Source organism: Ambystoma mexicanum, chromosome 6p (genome assembly GCF_040938575.1).
Source record: "Ambystoma mexicanum isolate Mex_15411 chromosome 6p, UKY_AmexF1_1, whole genome shotgun sequence".
NCBI classification, from domain to species: Eukaryota; Metazoa; Chordata; class Amphibia; order Caudata; family Ambystomatidae; genus Ambystoma; species Ambystoma mexicanum.
In genome coordinates this window covers 1463353414-1463376825 of record NC_090935.1, presented here as the reverse complement: position 1 = coordinate 1463376825, position 23412 = coordinate 1463353414, and the positions used below count along the sequence as shown (strand labels likewise).

The 23412-nt window shown below is 47.5% G+C and overlaps 1 protein-coding gene across 7 annotated transcripts in view; it reads left to right on the top strand.

Moving 5' to 3' along the window:
• SLC4A4 (solute carrier family 4 member 4) overlaps positions 1-23412 on the top strand; it is a 1258962-nt gene that overhangs the window by 1126231 nt on the left and 109319 nt on the right. For all 7 annotated transcript variants that reach the window (XM_069626273.1, XM_069626270.1, XM_069626272.1 and 4 more), the window contains 2 exons: positions 3319-3497; positions 11824-11896. In XM_069626273.1, coding sequence (XP_069482374.1) covers positions 3319-3497; positions 11824-11896 — 252 coding nt within the window. The remainder of the gene's footprint in view (positions 1-3318; positions 3498-11823; positions 11897-23412) is intronic.

The following is a 23412-nucleotide window of genomic DNA, read 5'->3' as shown; positions in this document are numbered from 1 at the left end:
CTCCTTGGACCCTGCGACGTGCACATCGCTGGCCTTGTCCAAACTATGGCGGATACTAGGTGTTACTCACCCCTTTCATGGCAATCTCCCGATCTGGAACTTTTACCCTGAGGTCCCACGGGTTCCTCCTTCCGTGGTTCGTTGCTGGGCCGACGCCGGGTATGAACTACTCCGTGACCTCTTTGATCAAGGCATTTTTATTGAGTGGCCTGACCTCCCGGCTTCTCTCAGACAGAGACCTTCTATTTGGCTTCAATATTCTTCACTCCGTAGGGTACTCAAACACAAGTACACATGCTTCCCGGCGTTACCTCCTGACGAACCTGCAGTTGCTGAATTAACCTCTCCCGTCCCCCTGAGGGGCCAAAATCTCGAGATTATACACTCTCCTCCAAACTAGGTCGCCCCCCACATTCTCTAAACTCCGGCACTATTGGGAGATCGACCTTGGACTCGAGATGACTGACGAACGCTGGGCCCACATGTGCTCATGCACCCGGGATGTCTCTTTCAACTCCCGGTTTAAATTAATCCAATTCAAGGTACATCATAGATACCACTACACTCCGGCCAGACTGCATCGCATTTCAAACGACTCCCCCCCTGGGTGCCCCAGATGCGCATGCGAGAATGCAGACTATCTTCACATGCTGTGGTCTTGCCCCCGACTTGCCCAATGACATGTTTGTTTCACGACTTCCCCGACCTCCACCGTGACTCCAGAAAACTTGCTGGACTGTGCATGCTACTTGCTGTGCGCACAATTCTGCTTTGTTGGCTTCGGCCTTACACCCCTACCCACGCACAATGGCTTAGGGCAGTGACATGGGCCTCTGATACGGAGGAGGTCTGGGCGGCACAGCAGCCCACTCATTCCAGGCCTAGGGATATATGGCTGCAGTTTCGTTTATTTATGTCCTCCATTGAATCTGACTCGGATCCGGGGTCTTCTCCTACCTCTGCTTGACCCACCCCCCATACTGTTTTCAAGATTCCCCGTTGAATTATCTCCCTCATGTATGGGTGGTCCGACCTCCCATGGGCCCTCACGTGCGTATGCACCCAACTCCTTTCTTTTTGGCCGTTTTTTTTTCTTCTGATGCTTTGCTTGTATAAATTATGCGTATTCATATTGTTTGATTACTGTTTACCCTGTATGGTTTATGTTGACTCACCTGTACTTGTGTCACCGAGCTGAATAAATAAAAGTTTAAAAAAAAAAAAAAAGTATTTGTGAAGCAGCAACGTGGTCGACTATTCACACTTTCACAAAACATTACTGCCTGGAGCCTTCCCTCAGTCAGGATGGGAGTTTTGGAAAAGCAGTCTTGAATTCGGTTCATGAGAACTTTTACAAATTAAATTCTACTGCCTCCTCCAAATCAAATACTGCTTTCGGAGTCTATCAAAGATGAGTAATACGTGGGAGGACACAATCCATTGGAAGAACAAGTTACTTACCCCTCGTAAGGTTCTTTCGACTGGATGTTCCTCCCACGTATTCCTCATCAACCTCCCAACCTACCCCTCAGTAGAATCTCCCATGCTATTAAAGCTTTCATTCACTCAATACTAAGTACGGTCAAAGCCGTGGTTGTGCAGCTATTTCTACTGTGGTAAAAAACAACTGAAGCCAGCAGGCACTACATGTGCTATATATACCTTCGATGACATCATCCTCGAAACGAAGGCCCTCGAGGGACATCGAGTCGCTGCCATCGACGCACAGCGCCCTCTGCCCAAAATATTTTTCCGAAAGAAGATGAAGCTGGATAACAAATATCAAAGATGAGGAATACATGGGAGGAACATCCAGTCAAAAGAAGATTTTGAAACACATTGTATATAGGCGCTATATACATAAACTATCATATCATATCATATTATACCAGGGGTAAGTAATTTTTTCTCCTGAACCTGCCTGTCTCTACTCTTTGACCTTTACAACTTATCCAGAACAGGACTGTAAATCTTGTTCTTGCCTCAAGCTCAGGGATTGTATCTCTCCAGCTCTGAATCTCTCCACTGGTTCTCTGTGGCTGTAAGGATCAAGTTCAAGACCCTTTGCATCGTCCACAAGGCTTTCTGGGGCCTGGGAGCGCACTACCTTCAACTTTCTCTTCCTAACATTTTAACATTTTCCTTCTCGAGCCCTCCCTCATCCACCTCCAACTCTCTGAGAGTCAGACGCTTCTCCAAGCAGACAATGGGGCTGGGGGGTGGGGGTAGATCTGTTTTCTCGGCTGGGGTCTCCCTCTGGAACAGCCTCCCTGCCTCTCTTAAACTTGAGCAGATCCACCTCCGGTTCCAGAAGCAACTCAAGACCTTCCTTTTCGCTTCCGCTTTCTCTCTTACTCTCCTTTGCTGATGTCCCTGACTGCTTTGCACTCTGGTCACCTGGCCACCCACCGAAACTCGGGCCCAGGCTCCTGCATGTCTAGTCGCCCTTGCACTGCCTCCGGGCTGCCCCAGCACTTAAGGGTTTGTATCTGCAACCCTACATTCCCTGGTCTCTCTGCATGTATGAGCCACCTCCCGGCAGCACTTATGAGCCACCCCCCGGCAGCACTTATTGAGCTACCTGCCCTTCTCCGCTCCCCATGCCCTCTGGCACGTCTCCCGTCCCAGCTACCCGCACTTGCGTGATCTGAATGTCACAAGGCCTAGTAATATTGTGGTTTTGTCCTCCTCTTCACAGCCCACTTCTACCCTCAGGTGCAGAGGGCACAGAAAAAGGCTGTGGGTACAGACTAATTTCTCTGAATTATGTTGTGCTCTGAATCTGTAATATGGCCACTCTGTGGTTAAGTGCTATCACCCATTTACTGTACTTTAATCATCTTTAGTGGGAAACATAAGCCTAGCTGTGTTGTTAATGAATACTGTAATTATTCCTGATTTCGCAGCTCTGTAGCACTACACAGCTATAGTTCTGTTAGCATGATGGATTGCACTCTGTATTGATAGAACATTTGAATGTAATAATATATTATCTTCATGCGTGAAGAACGTCTATTTTAAGCAGTACTTCAACTACAATGGCACATGTTAAATTACTGAAGCCACACTGACAACTATTTCCATACAGAACATAGAATATCACCCTTTATCCAGGGCTGGTACAACAACTTAGCACTTAGCTTTAAGAGTTGTGTGTCCTACATTTCTACACTTTTCTCACAAACAAATCTTCCTATCCGTGTTTTTTGTGTCTTTTATCACCCATCTAGTTTCAATGCCCAATTCACCAGGCACATTTTCCCTGGTGCCCTGCAGCATCGCATGGCTAACTGGTATTCTCCTTGTTGTCCACTGTAGAAAGGCGCAGGGTATCACCTGGACCTGTTTTGGGTGGCGATTCTCATGGTGGTGTGCTCCTTCATGGCTCTGCCCTGGTATGTCGCGGCTACCGTCATCTCCATTGCACACATCGACAGCTTGAAGATGGAGACAGAGACATCAGCGCCCGGAGAGCAACCAAAGTTTTTGGGAGTCAGGTATGTTAGAGCAAGAGCTCTCCGCAAAATGTCCTCGCAACAATGTATCACCCCAGTGCATAACTTTAAATATATATTTATATTTTAATTTCCCATTCTGCAGTGGCAGACCTTTGTTTTATTTTTTTCTTTCTGTCAATTCTCCTCACTACTTACAAGTATAAAGCGCATAGCATGTGAACGTATGAAATCACAGCATCTATCACATACATTCTAGCTTTCATGAAATCCTTGCCATGGTAGTTAGGGTAATCCAAGAGGAATGTGCCAGTGATGAAAGTAGGTAAAAGCAAGCAGACAAAGCCGTACAGAAGTGAGTACGTTATAACTATAGCAAGCTTGTTCCTATTTTCCCGAATGAGTCCTTGTCAAAACCGCCTCAGGATAGATCTAAAGATGTGGTTTCCAAACTTCTTTGGCTGAGTCACCCCATTGAGTAAAACAACTGTTGGTGGAGTCACCAAAATGCTGCAGGCGCATTCCCACATGGACACTCCTATGGGCCCCTCTAATGGGGCTTACCCCCCAGTTTGAACACCATTAGGCTAGAGCCCTGCACATGGCTCAAGTCATTTATCGCAGCTTGGCCCTCGAAACAAGAAACATCTCCAGGCCTCACCTGTTCTTCAAGCTAACATCGAAGCTGGGGACCTTTATAAACAGAAATTGCATAAGGCCACTAAAGAGGCTGACCGGTAGGCACTTACTCGTGTGCTTGACATGAACCACATACAAAGTGACATTAAATCAATATAATTAGGAACAATACAAATATACAGACCAAACGGGGGGCACAGTCTAACTTGAGTTCTAATTTCTCTTCTAATCTGTCTATGTTTGAGTTCTTAGTCAAATAGTGGCATTCTAAAGGCAGGAGACTTCAATCACTATTGCCCAGTCCTTTTTGAAGGGATCCGCTCTTACTCTCCACACTTATTCACTTATGAGTAGCATGAGTATTTTGTAGAACTCCTAGATACATGGGCTCTATTAACGTTCAATGGCAGCATTGAGGGCAATATCAAGAGTAAGGCATTTTGCTCCATATTTTTGGGCTGCTTGAAATGTTGTGTCATTGATACTTCCCTGGGTGACCATAAGGCGGTTCTGATGTTGCTTTAAAATTATGACCAATAGTATGACCAATAGTCTCTGCGTTAGCGAATTTGAAGATGAAACTGAGTTAAATATTTGGAAAGATTCCTTAATTAATAGCTTTAATAGGAATGAATCCTCCTGTGTTGATCCTTTGGATAGTGAGCACAGGTTTGATTGCTTTTCCACAACTAATTTTAGTAACTTTCTTCAGAATATAATGGTCAACTTGCTGAGGTACAAAGCCGCTTTCTCTAAGTATCTAAGGATGCCTTTCAATAAGCCTTTTGACATACTTACACATTGAAGGGTAAATTGGTGTGCAACATAAGCAATCTTGTTAAGGGTATTGTTCCTATTGAGGAACGAGTTCTGTTGTGTAGGAAGCTCAAACAGAATCATAAGAACTGGCTAAAAGTATATAAATATAATGCTCACCAATAACAAAATGAAACGATGCTAAATATCTTTGCGCATATAAAGTTGAATAATTTCTGGCATCTGAAGGAGGAATTGAGGATAGCACAGGGGCAATGGGCTGGTCTTGGAAGCAAGACCACACCGAGCGACAGAGGTTCGAATCCCGGATCCGGGCTTAGAAACCAAACCCAGGTATGGTATTAGGCACGTTTTAAAAAACCAATAAAATAAATCTGATTAATAGGGCTACCGTGTATCAGGAATCATGCCTGACTAACCAGTTTCAGAATCTATTTGGATATCACATTTCCAAAGAGTATCTTAATCACTGAGTTAATTGAGTCCACCACAGAATTGGGACCCCAAGTTGATATCTTGGGAACTAATTTTTGATTCAGAAGATATAGAAAACTGAATTACTTCTATGAAATCTTCCAGAGCGTGTGGTCCGGATGGACTGTCTGTCAACATCTTTAAAAACTCACTACGACTTTGTGCTGGGATATTGAATATGCTTTTTCAGACAGATACTTGATTCACAATGTATTCCTTATCTTGGACCAATGCTTATATTGTATTAATTTAGAAGAAGGGCAATCAATTGAACCCCAGTAATTATAGACTAATCACGCTGTTAGTTGGAGGGAGTAGAATCTTTACAAGTATGGTTTTGTTTGAATTGGAGGCCTCAGCTAAAAAAAACAATGCTAGTGGATCCCCTCCAGACAGATTTTAGCAAGAACCTAAGTGCATCTCTAAATGTCTTTGTCCTGCGTGTGTAGCAGGGGCAGGATTTAACCATGGGGGGAGGGTATGCCTGTCTATGCGTTTTCAATAGACTTGACTGCTGCTTTTTATAGTGTGAATAGATCTCTTCCAGTGGTCTTCAAACTTTTCCATCACAATTCCCCCTTGAGAACAACGTTTTGAAGTTGGCCCCCCAGGTTATTGGGGTCGCTGGATGAGAGGCAAAGTGTTCTCGAGGGCACTTACTCCTGGTCACAGGGGTAGCTCTGAGTAGAAAGCATACTAAGAGGCTAATGGCCCACACCCACCTCTCAAGCTCTTGAGTCTCCACAGGGAGTGAAATGGAGTTCAATATCAGGCATTTATTTTGTTGAGTGGGACGTACCCAAAAGAGTTGAGTTTGCATATGTGGTGGGAGGGTGGCAGCCTCACATCACAGGTTATTTCATTACAGACACATGGAGGGTGAGCATACATTCCAATAAGACAGCATAGAAATGCTAGTTACTGTGGATGGTATGTATACAGTATAACTCAGCTGCAGACTCCTTCACATCCTTGAAGCGGAATTAAAAACCAGAGGTTAGCTTAAGGGAAATCCCCTGTGCCCAAGCAACAGAGGAGTGCAGCAATGTGACAAATTACTGCTTTATTGATTCAAAAGCATGGATAGGCACACAGATTTCTGCAGCTTCCATATGCACTCTCAGTTCATTACAGGCTGGTAGCAAGGTTTTATTCTGCCATTTTTTTATTTTTTATTTTATTTATTTATTTATAGTGCACCAAAGCCTACAGGCATCAGGGCGCATACAACCAGACAAGAACAACAATAAGGATGAAGAGACAGCAGGATGATCATCTCAATTTGTTAATCATTTATCTGAATAATAATGTTTAGTTTCTTTCTGAAAGCTAGGTAGTTTGATTCCAATCGAGGGGAAGGTAATCCATTCCATAGTTGAGCTGCTTTTCCGGCAAAGGAGCATCCAAGCCCATTTTTTGTTTTAGCGCTAATGTGTCCGATCAAGTCTTGCGCTTCCGATCTTAACGGGCGGCACGGTTTGTATGGACTTATTTGATCTTTCAAGTAAGCCGGGGCCTCCCCGTATATGCAACGGTGCACAATGGTCAGCGATTTAAAAGAGATACGTTCCGCCAGGGCTAACCAATGGAGTGACTTTCGATCTATGTGCTCCCTTCTAGTTTTGCGTCTGATGGTTCTCACTGCGTTGTTTTGTATGGTCTAGAATTGCCGGAGGCAGCCCTTATTGGCTCCTACCAGCAGGGTTTTGCCATAATCTAGTTGTGAGAGAATTGTGGCCCCTGCACTGATGGAACAGTTTTTTTCATTCAAGAATGGTCTAATAGACTTAAGTAGTCTCTGATAGTATTGCCAAATTTTCGTCAGATGTGCCACATGTGCTTCAGCACCTAGAAACGACTCTAGATATAAACCTAGTGTTTCAACTTTGCTCAATACCGAGATGCAGGCATCTCTAATGCTGAAGGAGACGTAATCTGAGTTAATTTTAGACCTGGCCTGGGATGATCCAAAGATCATAAACTCAGTCTTACTTCCATTCAGGCATAGACAGTTTATCTTCATCCATGCCTCAATGGTGTTATAGATATCAGCAATCCTGATATTGTCTGTGTTATAACATCCACTAAGTTCTATCACTAATTGGGTGTCATCGGCAAAGTTGGTGAAAAACACCCCATGGTGGGTAAGAAGGGTACAGAGACACCGTAGCTATAGATTGAATCATTACATCACAATCAAAAGTTACATTTTTCGAGCTTAGGCGAGATGGGATTGTGTGAACAGTATAGACAGATGTACTGTCCTATAGGGCATAGATGATCTGATTGGCCTGGCCATATAGGTTAGGGAGCCTTCTCAACTTGGGAAATTAACCAGCATGTGAACACAATGATGGGTGGAGAGAATGGCTCCAGGGTCCCGCCTGTCTCCCACCAATGTTACCACCTCTCTGACTCCTCTGGCCCTGAGCAAGGACATTTCAGCCTCCAGCTTTTTTCTGTGTTACATTTCTGCATCTTCTGTCTTCATTTTGATGGGAACAACAGTTTCTGTCTGCCTCAGGATGAATAGGCCTTGTTCCCCAGGTTCAGATCACGTGTGTAGGGACCGTACAATTTAGTTTCTCTGCTTGCATTTATGATGAATGTCAGCCTTCTGCCCTCGCAGCTGTTCTATTTGATTGAACGTATTACCTATGGGTGAAGTTCTGGGGGCGAGAACAGGTAGAGTACGGTTTTACCGCACCTGTCATTTTTGTTTCATGGTGTCTGAAATGGAGACTTTGTTTCATGTATTATTGCAATGTTCAAATTTTGATTACATAAGAAGCCTATTTTTTGGCAAAAGTGTATACAGCCCCTCATCCATCAATAAACTCTTTGGAGTGTTGGCAACACATTTTCGAGGCTAAATAACTTGCCCTAATATTAGCAACTTTGAGATATATACAGCACATTTGTCTTTCCCTTTCTGAATTGAGTGCTTCTTATTATTAGAATCATTTTCAATGAATGGTCTCAATGATTTCTTTTTTTTAAATGTGGCATTGACATGAATTGTGGATTTTATTTAATACTCAATGACGAATTTGTACTTGTATTTTAGAATATATATTTGTAAGGTGTTTATGTAAGGTCTCATATTTAACCATAGCACAATTTTAAAAATAAATCTTGTCTAACTCATGCTACTCATAATTCAGTCTTTTACTCAGATCAGTGCTAGAACTGCAAGGCTTATTTGAATCATTGCTGGTGTGTTGACTGGAGTGGCAGACATCATTTTAGCATAGCCACTGCCTGGTGGAAGAACAATTTCTCTAAATGAATCTCATCTTCAGTTTAAAAGCTCAGCGAAATGGAGCTGCCATTGAGTGTTTGTGGATTGTCACGGAAACCTAGCTTCATACCAACTATTCAGAGATGTATACATTTGCAAGATAAGATTCAATTTTCTCCAAAAGATTAATCATATCATATAAAGCTTTAGACTGATAAAAATCTATAAAAACATCAAACATGAAAACAACACATAAAGACAGCGCATAATACTTAACAATACAATTGCCAGATTAAAAGTTATAGCGAAATTCATGTACAGGTTTAACGGATTTGTACAACATTGTAAATGTACAGGTTAATAATACACTCCTCCGTCACATAACCATTCTATTTTTTAGATCAGAAATCAATGACCTTCTGAGTGAATATCTTTTCCAGAGAATATCTTTTCTCCCACAGGCATTACTCCGCACTGGTGGCTCCTACGAACCACACTTATGGCGATTGATTGCCACTTTGGATACACAGGAATAATGCAGACACTGGCGGTTGCTCTAGTGACACTCGTTCTATGCTACCTCTCATTACCTCTTGAAAAGTATTATATAATTATGTTGTTCAGAAGTCATAGCCAGATTCAAGTGGAAGAGAAGGTAAAACTTCTCAGTATATGAACTTCCGCAACTAAACTCATCTTTTCACAAAGGTGTGGAAAAGATTCCCTTAGGTAGATCTTTTTTTATTGTTAAACTGAGCTTAAGAATTAGCCCTAGAAAATTACTTGATTGTCAAAGAAATGACAAGCACAATCCAGAACAGCTAAGAAGTAAAGAATTTGATGTATAAAGTGTATTCCAAAAAGAGTAAACAGTTGTGGAAGTCTCTTCTGTGCCCTTGGTTTGGCCCTACAGCTTTACTCAGTGAGGAACTCTTGAGTTGAAAGGAATTCCCTTGGCACGAGGATGCATTGCTGGAGGGGGATTAAGGAAGCAAGGTCATTGGAGCAGCACAGAAGTCACTGGCAGGAACTCCCCGCGGGTTCTTTTGGGAGTGCAAGGGAGTCAAAAAGATTGATTGTACTAGATGATAAAAGGGATTCTCACCATGGATGAGCCCCTGTAGGAGTAGCATACTTTGCTTTTCTGTAGACAGTTACAGTTAAAGTGGAAAGTCCAGCACAATTCCTGCCCTAGCATCAGCAATGGGCAGTGCCTTTGCGTTTTTGGCAAAACCCCTTAAGGTAAATTGCTTATGTCCTTGGACAACTGCTGGACAACTGCTGCTGGTCTTCTATAAGGACTTCATGACTTGGGCTAGCAAACCTTGAACAAAGGGTGGGCCCACATGCTGGTCCAAGCACTGCTTCTCAGGGATGGCAGAGGGCTTCATGAAAACACATCAGCCCCATGGCTCCTTGGCTGCTGCAGCGGTGGTCAGAATAATTATAAGGCAGGAATAAGACAGTATTGCTCTCATGACCGCCAGTAACCCTTGAAGTTTATGTCCCCCATTCTTATAGAGCAATCTGCATAGCTTATTGGTTGTAGTTTGAAGCAAAAAGAAAATGTCCAATCAGGGATCCAAACTAAGTGTGGCGAAAGGTGAGATGACATACAATTATTTTAATCTGCCTCTCTTAATCTACAGGATTTGCTGTTTCCGTAGTGTGAGAAGTGAATTCTCACACGCTGAATTCTGGGAACTGTGTTTCTCTTTCTTTTTACTAGTGTGACCATTATAGGTCATAGACAACTGAAAGTTAAATTCCCCTCTCCATCTGTGATCATGTAAGAATGTCCACACCAACCCACTGTCCAAAAGCATTCTGATTAAATGCATAATGTGCCCCTCTTCATCACTCATAGGAGCAATTATCGTCCCACAGGATTCGCCCCAAGTAGTAGCAACTTCTTCCTGACCAGAACTCATTGATCTGACCCAGCACGTTCCCACCTAGACAAACAAGCATTCATTCTTGCACACCCTAACATTTGGGTTGATGGCCCTTCTGAAGGATATGCCCAAGGACATGATTACTGGTTTAGAATTCTTAGCCTGTCTCTGTTGGTACTTGAACACAAACATAAGGATGGTGTGGCATCGGTGCCTATCTGGGCCCGGCGTCATGCTCTTTGGCCACGATCCTTCACACTGCTGCCTACCGGAGCATGAAGGGAACTGTTTGAGTCAGCTTCCTTCGAGGTGACTGGCTGGGATTGGTGTGGTGTATGGGAGAGGGGTGGCGATAGTGTCGAGGAGACCTCTGGTGGAGTATATTTTAGAATAGGAAGGATTTACATCTCGTCTCCGAGTCCTCCAGGTATCTAGTGGCTGGCGTCACACATTACGTCCCGAGCAGTTGTCTCCTAGAGTGCTTCTGGACTCCCCACCATAACAAAACAGCTTCAAAGAGAAACAGACTGTGAATTCAAGGTAGATCAGTGCCACCTCATAGTCGAAAAGAAATAAGCCGATGCAATGCAAATGGGAGGTGTGCTGTTCCTCTTCTGCCATGAAGATTAATTTAAGGCTCAAGAATACCGGGTGGAAAACGTCAGCACGTCTGACACATTTGTGTCTTTGTTTTCCCATGAAAGATGACGGTATGTTCTGAGAGTGTAACCGAGCAGTTGTCTTAACCGTGTGGTCACATGTGCAGAGAGGAAGTCTTTGAATTCTATGAATGCTTCCCCTCACAGCCGCATTGTTGAAGTCATTGTTCATATGGTGCCTGGACCGTGCACAGTGCACTGCCTTTTCACCTCGGCACAGACAGGCCGGTGCTATTGCAGCACTTTCATCCACAAGCTCTGCACCCACAGAGGCTCTCTTCCCGAGGGCAGGGGGGGACTGGCCTATCGAAAACTATGTAGATTTCCCAGCAGGCCACTGCACCCTGGCACTCTTTTGTGCGGTTACATATTTTGTTCTTTTCTGATAGGAAAAGTTTTAGGCTTGCTGAAAATTTGTAATATGGGGCCAGTTTGAAAATGATGTCCAGGGCCTGTTTTGGTTCCCAGTCCACCCCTGCTCCAGGGGGCTTCATGTGTCCGTTGTGGATCACCCGAGCATTGGCTGAAAGGTCCTGTTTTATTGCTAGTTCAGGCTGAACACATGTTGATATCACAGTCTGTCCATGGCTTAAATCTGTAGTCTGTTATTTTAAACCTAATTGGTGACCCTTTGAATGAGTAGATGATGCCATATGTATTGTAATGGTGTTATTTAATTGCAGGGAACAAAGAGTGACGGGGACAGTTGTGTTCCTCCTTACCGGTCTATCGGTCTTCATGGCTCCTATTCTAAAGGTAAATATCGGAACACGGGCAGACTCTGTCCCAATCCTTGTATTGTACCCACGAAATCATCACGTGTGTTGTGTGTTTTTGCTATTAATTACATCTGTTCCAACATTTCAATTTCAGTTGTTAATGAGACAGAACCGCATGGAATACTCCACAAAACAATGCATACACGAGTCACTGAAGCATGACTCGACATATGGTTTGTCATCAGTTCACTGTACTTGCATTAAGTGATGTAATCAAACAAATGAAAGTTACATTTCAAGCGGCCCTGGTTGGCAAGGAAGTTGCTGTGGGCAAGGCACGCTGGTGAGGGCTTGCTTCAGAGCAGTAGTTTTGCCCTCCCTACCACAAGATACAAGGTTGGCAGGGAAAGGCCGTTCAGAAAAGGTACCTTTTAACACTGAAAGCTTGCTTGGAACAGTGTACACAACCTACAAAAGAAAACATTACAGCTGTAGTCCATGCTAAGAAATAATAGGATGCTGGCCATACAGTGAAAGAAATGCTTGCTTCTAAGCCGCAGGCCATCACTTTTGTTTACATCAAATCTTTCATTATTGAAAGTAGAGCAAGAAAAATGTGCAATGCCTAATTTTCATACAAAAATGTAGGGCAGAATTGGTAAATGCTCCCTAGGTCACAAAGGGGCTCTGCAATATTCCACATGAAAGCCATTCATTCGCTTAAGTGCACACACCACACACAGCCATAAAGTATGCAAGGGGCGTCTTACGCCAGTGCAAGCTCATAGCAGAGAAGTAGGCAAGTTCCAGAGCTGAAGGTTTGGAGAAGTTAAGAGTAGAGAGGCCTGTCTCCTGTTACAGCTTGGAACACTGTGTTAACTAATGAATACAAGAGTAATGAAACGTGGGGAGGCAAGCGGGGTCGGGAGCCAGGCTCACATCAGGGGAAGAGAGAAAGAAAAATACCAGCCCACATGTTTGAAATGGGGTGGGTCCTGGACACAATTTCCGAAGTGCAAATTTCTCTCACAAACAAGTAGTGGCAAGATCCAACCAAATGCTCCTCCTATAGGCCCATTGCGGTATTAAATACTGACGCAAACATTTATGCACAAATTCTCTCAAACAGACCCGAGGAGGTCTTGCCTGGTATTATAGCTCCAGAACAATCATGCTTTATCGCAGGAAGGTCGGCCCCGGACAACGTGCAGAAAGTTGTTGATTGTATTGACTTAGCTCGCGGTACCAAGAAGGCAGCCATCGTCCTGACATTAGATGCAAAAAAGGCCTTTGCCCGAGTTCAGTGGCCCTTCCTGAGTGCATTATAACCGAGATTTAGTTTGGGTGAGCACTTTATCAAAGGAGGTTTGCCTTAAACGCCAACCCCCATGCTAGGATTTGAAATAAACGGTTTTATGTGGAATAGATTTCCCTTGACTAGGGTGACTCAGCAAGGTTGTCTGCTGTCTCCCCTCTTTTTTGCTTTAGTGGCAGAGCCTCTCCGTATGAGGATAAAGCAAACTGACATGCCTAACGCGCCACTTCATTCCCACCACTCCTGTGGCTTCTCAGGGAGTATGAGGCCATATCTGGCTTCAGGGTGAACCTGGATTAATAGGACGCAATGAACCTAAATATCCCCCAAGAACAGTAACATCAACTACAGTACACAACTCCCTTTTGATGGGCATAAGGATCCATCTCCTATTTATGGGTCACTATTACTACTCACTGCTCCTCCGTATACAACAGCAACTATCCTAGATGGAACTTAAGAAAAGGTTCACGTCTGTGTAATGGTTGGGCAGGGTCTAAGCTATCAAAATGAATATTTGACCAAAATTCCTCTACTTTTTCAAGCTCTGCCACTTCCCATCCCAAGGAAATCTCTTAACCAAATCCAGCAAGAGTTGTTGGCCTTTACCTGGAGAAAAAGTACTTCCATAGAGTATCTGGGAAAACTCTTTTCCATCCAGGGCACAGAGGGGGTCTGGTACTCCCCTTGGGATATTATTAAGCAACTCAGCTGAGGGCCATTAGGGACTGGCTGGATCCCTCTTCTCCCAAGGCTTGCAAGGCATTGGAGGAGGCTCTTGTTGGCAAACGCCTCAGATGTATGCCCTGGCTTCCCCGTAGGGATATATCACTGGCAATGTGCGAACTTCCTTCCACCAGAACTACAATTAGGGTCTGGGACAACCTCATTAACACTTACAATCTCACCTCCTATCCTGATCCCTTCACTAGGATGCAGTATAACACTGATCTTTCCCTGGCTTACGACAGTTTGATTTTCTGCACCTGGAGCAAGGGAGTGTAGGAATTACTTATTTTTTCAGGTGGAGATTCGATCTTTCAAATCCTGCAAACCACAATCAGAATTCTGGAGAAGGAGCACCACCTCTACTTCCAACTGAGACACTCAGCCCTACACTACATCAACCAGGCAGCAACAACTCGTCCGTATACAGAATTCGAGCAATTCATATTCCCTTCTGCTAGTATCGCTGACCTAATCTCTGATCTATATAGGTGTCTCTGTTCGAGGGAAAATAGCAGCTTTCCCACATACACTATTTCCTGGCATAACGACTTTGGGACAGTAATTACTGACAAATCCTGGGCTAAGAGCTGGGACAGGTATTATAAGAAGTCTTCACAGTGCTCCACATATAGCGAAAAGGGCTTTAAACTGCTATTGAGATGGTATCTTACCCGTGACAGATTGAAGAACGTCACACACGTTGAATCCGGTCTTTGCTGGAGGGGTTGCAGGGCAGGGGGCACATACCTAGACATATGGGGCCACTGTCCCAAACTCGCCACTGGCAAGATATAATCGGTTCCATTAACTCTATAATAGCATGCGCCATGATTGAGTCCTGTCTGCTGAGTGTATTTGAGGTACATGACATTACACAAAGGCTAGCCCCAACAAGTATAATATACATACTCATATGTCCCGTCCCCTTTCCTCCATACACATGGGCGTCCCCCAACATGGGGACAGTACCGGAACCTTTGGCAGCAAAAAATTGAGCTTCCTCTTTAAAATTAGTACAGCATGTCGGGACGCAACCCCGGGTGTGAGAAGGCCTCCGAGACCCTGCCCTCTGGCACCTCACCCCAGTCCCTATTTCCGCACGGACGATGTCAGACCTGGCAGCTAGGCACGGAAGCTTTTTTAGCTTTCTGTGTGCTCGCCGTTCTTAGTTTTTAAAATCTTTTTCCACCTCTCTTCAGTGTCTTGCCTGCCCCACAGCATGTAGGTTGCAGGAGACTTCACAAGATATGCATCCTGCAATCACTCATTCCTGGCCTCGGAACCCCATGCACTCTGTCTTGAGTGCCTCGGGCCCGACCACCACTGGGATGCTTATACGGCTTGCAGCGCTCTCGGTCACTGAGCCTTGACGAATTGTCTTGCCCGCTGGAGGGAGATCTTCCATTCTTCTCCTGCTGGTCATTTTAAAGAGGTTGTCGCTGGGACCCAACATCAGGACAAGTTAGGTCCTTTGTTTAGCAAGGACCCTCACCACAGAGACTCCTTCCTGAGGGTTTTCACTTTGAAGGGGATCTTAGATTCTGGCTGTTAAGGCTACCGGCTCCCAAGCCGAGGGGCCACGAGCTCTTCCGGGCGTTTCATCGACAGAACCAAGGCTGGTATGGCTACCGGCTCCCAGGCCAAGGGTCCAAGGGACTCTTCCGGGTGGTCCACAGAGGGGCGATTCAGCTCGTCCTCCTCTTCTGCAACAGGATGCACAGGAACATCAAGTTCTGCTTCCAGGAGTCAGTTTGAAGCACGATCCAAAATGGCTACCAGCTCAGTAGCTGAGGGCGCACAGTCTACCAGAGCCAACTCTGAGGTCGTTGTGCAAGTGGATTTGTCTACCGGCCTGCGGGATGAGGGCTTTGAGCCTACCAGAGCCATCTCCAAGGACGACGCTCCTGCTTCAAGTTCTAGGGCCAAGGAGTGCCCTTCCATGTCTGAGCCAGCACGCAGCACAGGGCCTGCGCGCCCTCCATCCGAGGGAATGGCACCAGGCCCAAAGATGGCAGACAAGCATGTGGCGGAGCCTAAAAGGCTGGTGGCCATCTTGGATTCGGGCTCAGGGCCTCTCTCGGGTCCCTCACCTACAGAGTCGGCACTGCAAGAAGGTTCCAGTCCCCTTCCCTTAGGAAGTGGCTGCAGGCCCTATGGTACAGGCGGATGGTCTCCGCAGTGTTACATCTACCCCTCTAAGCCTCATGGTTACACACCTGAGCCTCCTAGACACTTCGATCAGGAAAGGAGTCCCAGTGCGGCTGAGGGCCGTGCCCTTCGCGATACAGCAGCATGTGAGGATCACTTCTTCGAGCGTGTCCTCCTCCTTATGCACTCACCCCAGATGGCAGGTCTCCTCAAGGGCATCATCAAGGAGGTGACACGGCAGGCCATGCTTCCTAGACCTCCTCCACTAGGCCCTTCTCCTGTCCCTCCAGCAGTGCTAGCGCTGCAGCCCCTTCCTCATCCGGTCCAGGCCCGTTTGGTACTCTCGAGCCCGCCTACTCCTCCTGTACCACCAACGTCTCGTCCTCCCCCGCAGTCGCCTGTTGATACCTAGCCACCTTTGAGTGCTGATCAGGGGGGGGGGGGCCTCCAGCTCCTATGTCACAGGACCGAGCTCTCCTCCATCTGGGAAAACGGGGGGGGGCGATAACACGCAGGACAAAGCCTTCGGCGTCATTGAACGCGTTTCATAACCATCAGAGGTGCTGGTGAAGGTTCTGGCCCGGCACGCCACGAGCCATTCCGGCATTCCCCTCCAGAAAGTTGTCCTGTGTGTGGTTAGAAAAGTCTGAGAGAAGCCCAGGGCCAACTCCCAGATTAACAAGAAGTTGGACAGACGGTTTCAGATTTTGGATGGAGAACCAGTCCTTCTGGCCTCCCACCCCCACCTCTACTCTTCAGTTCTGGTGGCAGCGTCCTTATACTCCAAACCGTCGTCCTCATCATCCTTGGTAGGCACCGCCTCCAGTTGTCTTTCCAGGGAGGACAGGCCCCTTGAGTCTTTTGGCAAGCGTTGTTATCTCAATGCTGGGCTGCACGTGCGACAGGCCGACACCCTCCTAGCCGTGGAGAACCAGAAGCTGTGGCGAGAGATCGGGGAGTTTCTGCCCAACCTCCCTCTGGAGAGGCAGGCCTCCTTCAAGGCCTGTGTGGAGGAGGTCCATGTAGTTGCACAGGACCTCATGGAGTTTTCGGTCTCCCACATCGACACAGCAAGCAGAGGCTTATGCCTGAGGGTCGAGATGAGGCGGACGGCGTGGATGCATGACAATAAATTCTCCTTGGATGTGCAAGAGAGGATCTTAGATCTTCCTTTTGAGTGGACAGTCCTTTTTTATTCGTCCACAGATGACGAGCTGACAAAAAGGACGACCTCTATGCAGAACGCTAAGTCCTTGGCCATCCTGACTAAACCAGGGTAGAAGTCCTTCCCTCAGACCCACAGCAAGACTGACTTTAAACTCTGTTCCTTCAGCGGCTCCAAGGGGTTTCTGGACTGCGGTGCGAAGCACACAAACAAGTCCCCTAGTGGCCACAGGAGGAAGCAGCAGTGGTTTTTTCCACTCCCCGTGCCCCACTCCTGCCTCAGATGCCAAAAAGCAATGACGTAACGGTCAGGGAACACAGCTCACCTGTGGGGGCCTGGCTGGCTCTCTTTAGAGACATCTGGATGCGCTGTTTCAAGAGCCCTTGGATTCTTTCTATAGTCTCCATGGGCTTCAGTCTACCTCTTCTTTTTCCTCTACCTTCTTCTCCTCCCCTACTTCAGATAGGGTCCCTGGGCCCTTTTACGGGAGATCGTCTATTTTGAAAATGCAGGAGGTGAAGCCGGTTCCTCAGTCAGACAGGGGCTCCGGCTTCTACTCCAGAATATTTGTAGTACCCAAGAACAACTAGGCTGGCCTTAGGGTAGTCCTGGACCAGTCATTCCTCAACCTATCTTTACCGCTCGAAACCCTTCAAGAGGATTACTCCAGCCCGCATAGCCGAGTCTCTATGCACAGGGGACTGGATGTGTTCCCCAGACCTCAAGGATGCATACCTTCATGTCCCCCTCTACCAACCGCATCGGAAATTCCTGCGGTTCACGATTATGTCATACTACTTCCAGTTCAAGGTGCTGCCTTTCGGCCTCAATTAGGTCCATCGTGTGTTCGCGAAGCTAATGAATGCGGTGTCTGGTCATCTCCGCCTGGAGGGCCATCACTTATACACCTACTTGGACGACTGGCTGGTGAGGGGCAGCTCGCACCAGCTGGGGTTATCCCTCAACCGGCAGAAGTCACAGCTAAACCTCACCCAGGACCTGCTGTTCCTTGGACTGCTCTGGGACACAGTCGTGCAGCGGTTGTTCCCCATGCCTGAGAGGCTTATGTCCCTACACAAGGCAATAGGACACTTTCAAGCCAATTCGACCACCTCGACATGATGGTTCCAGTACCTCCTGGGCCTGTTGGCTTCTTGTCTGCTCACAGTTCGGCACACCTGCCTCAAGATGAGATGCCTCCTGTTCCACCTGGCATCCAATTGTGACCAGGAAACCGGGTCGCAGTCGGACAAAATTCCAATTCCCCTGTCCCTCCTCCCGGGTCATCACTGGTGGCTGATGGACTGCAATGTGGCAGAGGGAGCGCCCTGCACCCTACCGGAGCCCACTCTGGTAGTGACAACGGATTCCTCCCTTTCAGGCTAGAGGGGCTACTCTGGAGGGCCACTCGATTACTGGTGCATGGTCCAGGGCAGAGGCACTCCTGCATATCTATCTGCTCGAGCTCAGTGCAGTGGGCCTGGCTCTCAGGGCATTTCTGCTGGTCATCAGGGACCAGGCGTTGCTGCTCAAGACTGACAATTCCACAACAACGTTCTACTTGAACAAGCAAGGTGGCACTCGTTCCCCCCTCCTGTGCATGGAGGCGGTTTCAATTTGAGAATGGGCCCTATCAGAGTGGATATGGATTTCCTCGATCCATCTTGCAGGGGACAGCAATGCGGAAGTGGGCCAATTCAGCCACTTGGGGTTCAACAACTACAAATGGGAGTTGCACATCAACTGTTTGTTGCCCTTGTTCCAGAGATAGGGGTTTCCGGATCTGGACTTTGTCGCATCTCCTCTGAATTCCAAATGCCCCTGGTTTGCTTTGTGGGCAGGACGGGATCAGGGATCTCTGGGGGACGCGTTCCAGCTCTGTTGGCACGGCCGCAGGTGGTATGTGCTTCCTCCTCCTCTGTTGCTCCAGCAGACTCTCCGCAAGTTCCGGGCTTCGGTGGGTTGCAGCCTCATCCTGCTTGCCCCCCACTGGCCTTCGAGGGCTTGGTTCGAGGATCTGCTGCAGTTGTACTCCCAGGGGCCTGTCCATCTCCCGATCCCCAGCACCTATCTAGCAGCCATTAGGGCCTACAAGAATTCCCAAGAGCACGTTTTTTCAGCAGGGATCTATGCCCATGCCGTCAGAGCTAAAGCTATGACTGTCTCCTTTCATAGACATGCTTCTTGGGATGTCATCAGCAGAGTGGCTACTTGGGCCACTCCTTCATTCTGTAAGCACTGCTCCTTGGACACCAGCTCCAGGCAGGATGCAAAGTTCGGTCAGGCGGTTCTGAGGAACCCTTTTGATTCTTCTTAAGTATGAGGCAGGTTGTCAAAACTCCACGCAATGGTCTTGTTTGGTGGAATCACCCACAAGGATGGAGGAAAGGGGATGGGACGTATGAGTAATTAAAGTAACTGTAATGTACTGTAAGGTATAGAGATGTATAAAGCGCTGAATAAGGCCAAAAAAGGCATCCAAGCGCTAGAAAAGAGATAGGTGAGAACTAGTGCAGAGCAGGGTCAGAACAGGTAAGTCTTCAGATTCTTCCGAAACTACATATATTCAGGGATGTTATGGAGGTGCATCAACAGGGAGTTCCAAAGCATGAAGGCCAGCACTGCGAAAGATCTTCCCCTGCCCGAGCCCTTGGAAATCTTGGGATGCATCACAAAGCTTGAGAGGAGTAGTGGAGAGCTCTCACAGGCTTGTAGGAAGTCAACTTGGACCGTAAGAACTCAGCGCCAGAGTTGTGAATGGGGCGGTGCACAAGGCACAAAGTCTTAAACTTAACCCAGCTACTAATAGGGAGCCAGTGCAGCTGACGGAGCAAGTCTTAAGAGTGTGAAAGTCTAGGGGCTCTCAGAGCCAGCCGAGTGGCTGAGTTATGCAGCATTTGTAGACGTTGTAACAGAACCTCAGGTTGCCAGATGCCGTTGCAGTAATCAACGCACCCCATAATGGATGAAGTAACCACCTTGGCCTTAGACTCAGGAGGAAGGAAAGGTAGGACTTTTTTAAGGCTTTCAACTTAATAAAGCCTGAATGGTAGACTGAAGGAAATGTGTTTTTTTCTAGAACCACTGGCCATGAGTTTAATACCCAAACTTTTCACTTCTAGAACTGGCTCCAGACGGGGCTAAGTCTAAGCAAGTTATTGGCCATCCACTTTCAAACTGAAGAAAGGCAGTCATTTAGCCTAGAGCAGGGGTGCACAACTGATTTTGACAGAGGGCCGAAAGTACCTTACATGAGGGCTATAGTGGGCCGAAAAGTAAATGTGGGCGGGGCGGTACGCGGGGCGTGGCAGGCTTTTAAAACCCCCAATTTGTACTAAACACATGGAAAAAGAATGTTTTTGAGGGGTAACGATTTTTATTTGCATTTCAAACTTACATTTTGTACTACACATTTTCCTTTGTTATAATTTATTTCTATTTAGTTATTGTATCTCGCCTGTTTAATTAACTTATATATATTTTATTGACCCTAGATTGGACATGCCGTTATTTTGGACTGCTACCGTTTGCTATTTGGGTTGCCCAAGAGGAGTATGGCCTTCGTTGAGTCAGGTTTCCTCAAAAAGCCAAAGATGAACATCTCCTAACTGTGCCTGTTTTAGCTTTATTATTGGGTTCACTCTTGGAGTGCAACACTATGCCCCATGGCCCCCTCACCCGCAACCAAATGCTATGCCCCATGTCCCTCACACCCAACCAAACATTATGCCCCATGGCACTCTCACCCCCAACCAAACACTATGCCCCATGGCCCCCTCACCCCCAACCAAACACTATGCCCCATGGCACCCTCACCCCAACCAAACACTATGCCCCAGGGCCCCCTTACCCCCAACCAAACACTATGCCCCATGGCCCCCTCACACCCAACCAAACACAATGCCCCATGGCCCCCTCACTCCCAACCAAACACTACGCCCCATGGCCCCCTCACCCCCAACCAAACACTATGCCCCATGTCCCTCACCACCAACCAAACACAATGCCCCATGGCCCCCTCGCCCCCAACCAAAAACTATGCCCCATGGCCCCCTCACCCCCAACCAAATGCTATGCCCCATGTCCCTCACCCCCAACCAAACACTATGCCCCAGGACCCCTTACCCCCAACCAACCACTATGCCCCATGGCCCCCTCATCCCCAACCAAACATTATGCCCCATGTCCCTCACCCCCAACCAAACATTATGCCCCAGGGCCCCCTTACCCCCAACCAAACACTATGCCCCATGGCCCCCTCACCCCCAACCAAACACTATGCCCCATGGCCCCCTCACCCACAACCAAACACTATGCCCCATGTCCCTCACCCCCAACCAAACACTATGCCCCATGGCCCCCTCACACCCAACCAAACATTATGCCCCATTGCACCCTCAACCCCAACCAAACACTATGTCCCATGGCACCCTCACCCCCAACCAAACACTATGCCCCAGGGCCCCCTTACCCCCAACCAAACACTCTGCCCCATGGCCCCCTCACACCCAACCAAACACAATGCCCCATGGCACCTCCTCAGAGGTATTCTTCCCTTCCTCTCCTTCCCCCAGAAGCTCACTGTCTCCCGAGCCCTGGTTCTCTCGAAGCTGGACTACTGTAACAGCCTCTATCTTAATCTGCCTGCCTCCACTCTCCGCCCTCTGCAACTCATCCAGAACAGAACTGCGAGACTTGTCCTTGGCCTCAAGCCCAGGGACCGTATCTCTCCAGCACTGAAATCTCTACACTGGCTCCCAGTGGCTGTGAGGATTAAGTTCAAAACCCTCTGCATTGTCCACAAGGCCTTCTGGGGCCTGGGGCCTAAATACCTTCAACTCTCTCTTTCTAAATATCTTCCTTCCCGAGACCTTCGCTCATCCGTCTCCAAATCCCTCAGGGTCAGCCGCTTCTCGAAGCAACGAGCTGGGGGTAGATCTCTCTCTGCGGCAGGGGCCTCCCTCTGGAACAGCCTTCCTGCCTCCCTGAAACTTGAGGAGAACCATTTCCGGTTCCGGAAGCACCTCAAAACCTTCCTCTTTGCTTCTGCTTTCTCTCTCCATCTCCCCTGCTAAATTCTTCACTGAAACTGCACTGAATCTGCAACTGGGCCACTCTCAGCGACCTCGGTCCTGGGCCCAGCCACTCTCCACTTGCACTGCCTCCCTGGCAACCCCTGCACTGCGGGACTGTCTCTGTATCCCTGCAGCCCCCCCTTCCCAGCACTTGTCTGCACTTACCTTGTACTTGCCACCAGCTGGCCCTATTTATTTATTTTTATTCTACTTACTTTGTACTGCACTTCCCCCCTCCCCTTCCCCTTGCACTTCTTCCCTTCCCCCTACCCCTGCACTTGCGCGATCTGAATGACACCAGGCCTGGTAGGATCGTTGTCTGTCTTCCCCTTGTTCCCCCCTCCCTGCCTCATCGCGCCTTGAAACACTTGTGTATAGGCGCGTTACAAATGCCATATCATATCATATCATGGCCCCTTCACCCCCAACCAAACACTATGCCCCATGGCCCCCTCACCCCCAACCAAACACTATGCCCCATGGCCCCCTCACCCCCAACCAAACACTATGCCCCATGGCCCCCTTACCCCCAACCAAACACTATGCCCCATGTCCCTCACACCCAACCAAACACAATGCCCCATGGCCCCCTCACCCCAACCAAACACTATGCCCTATGGCCCCCTCACCCCCAACCAAACACTATGCCCCAGGGCCCCCTTACCCCCAACCAAACACTATGCTCCATGGCTCCCTCACCCCCAACCAAACATTATGCCCCATGTCCCTCACCCCCAACCAAACACTATGCCCCAGGGCCCCTTACCCCCAACCAAACACTATGCCCCATGGCCCCCTCACACCCAACCAAACACTATGCCCCATGGCACCCTCACCCCCAACCAAACACTATGCCCCATGGCCCCCTCACCCCCAACCAAACACTATGACAGTTGGAAAAAACACCATTTTGGAGGTGTACCGTTTTATTTGTATTTAAAACTTACATTTTGTACTATACATTTCCCCAAATCATACAGGATGAAACAGTGAAACAGACATAGTTGATCAGTGAGAAACATTGCAGCGTTTCTCAGCTGTCAGTTTCTGGATCTCGGGCTCCAGTGAGGTTGTTCCTACTCTCAGGATAGCATGGAGATGTTGGTCAGTTAGTCTTGTCC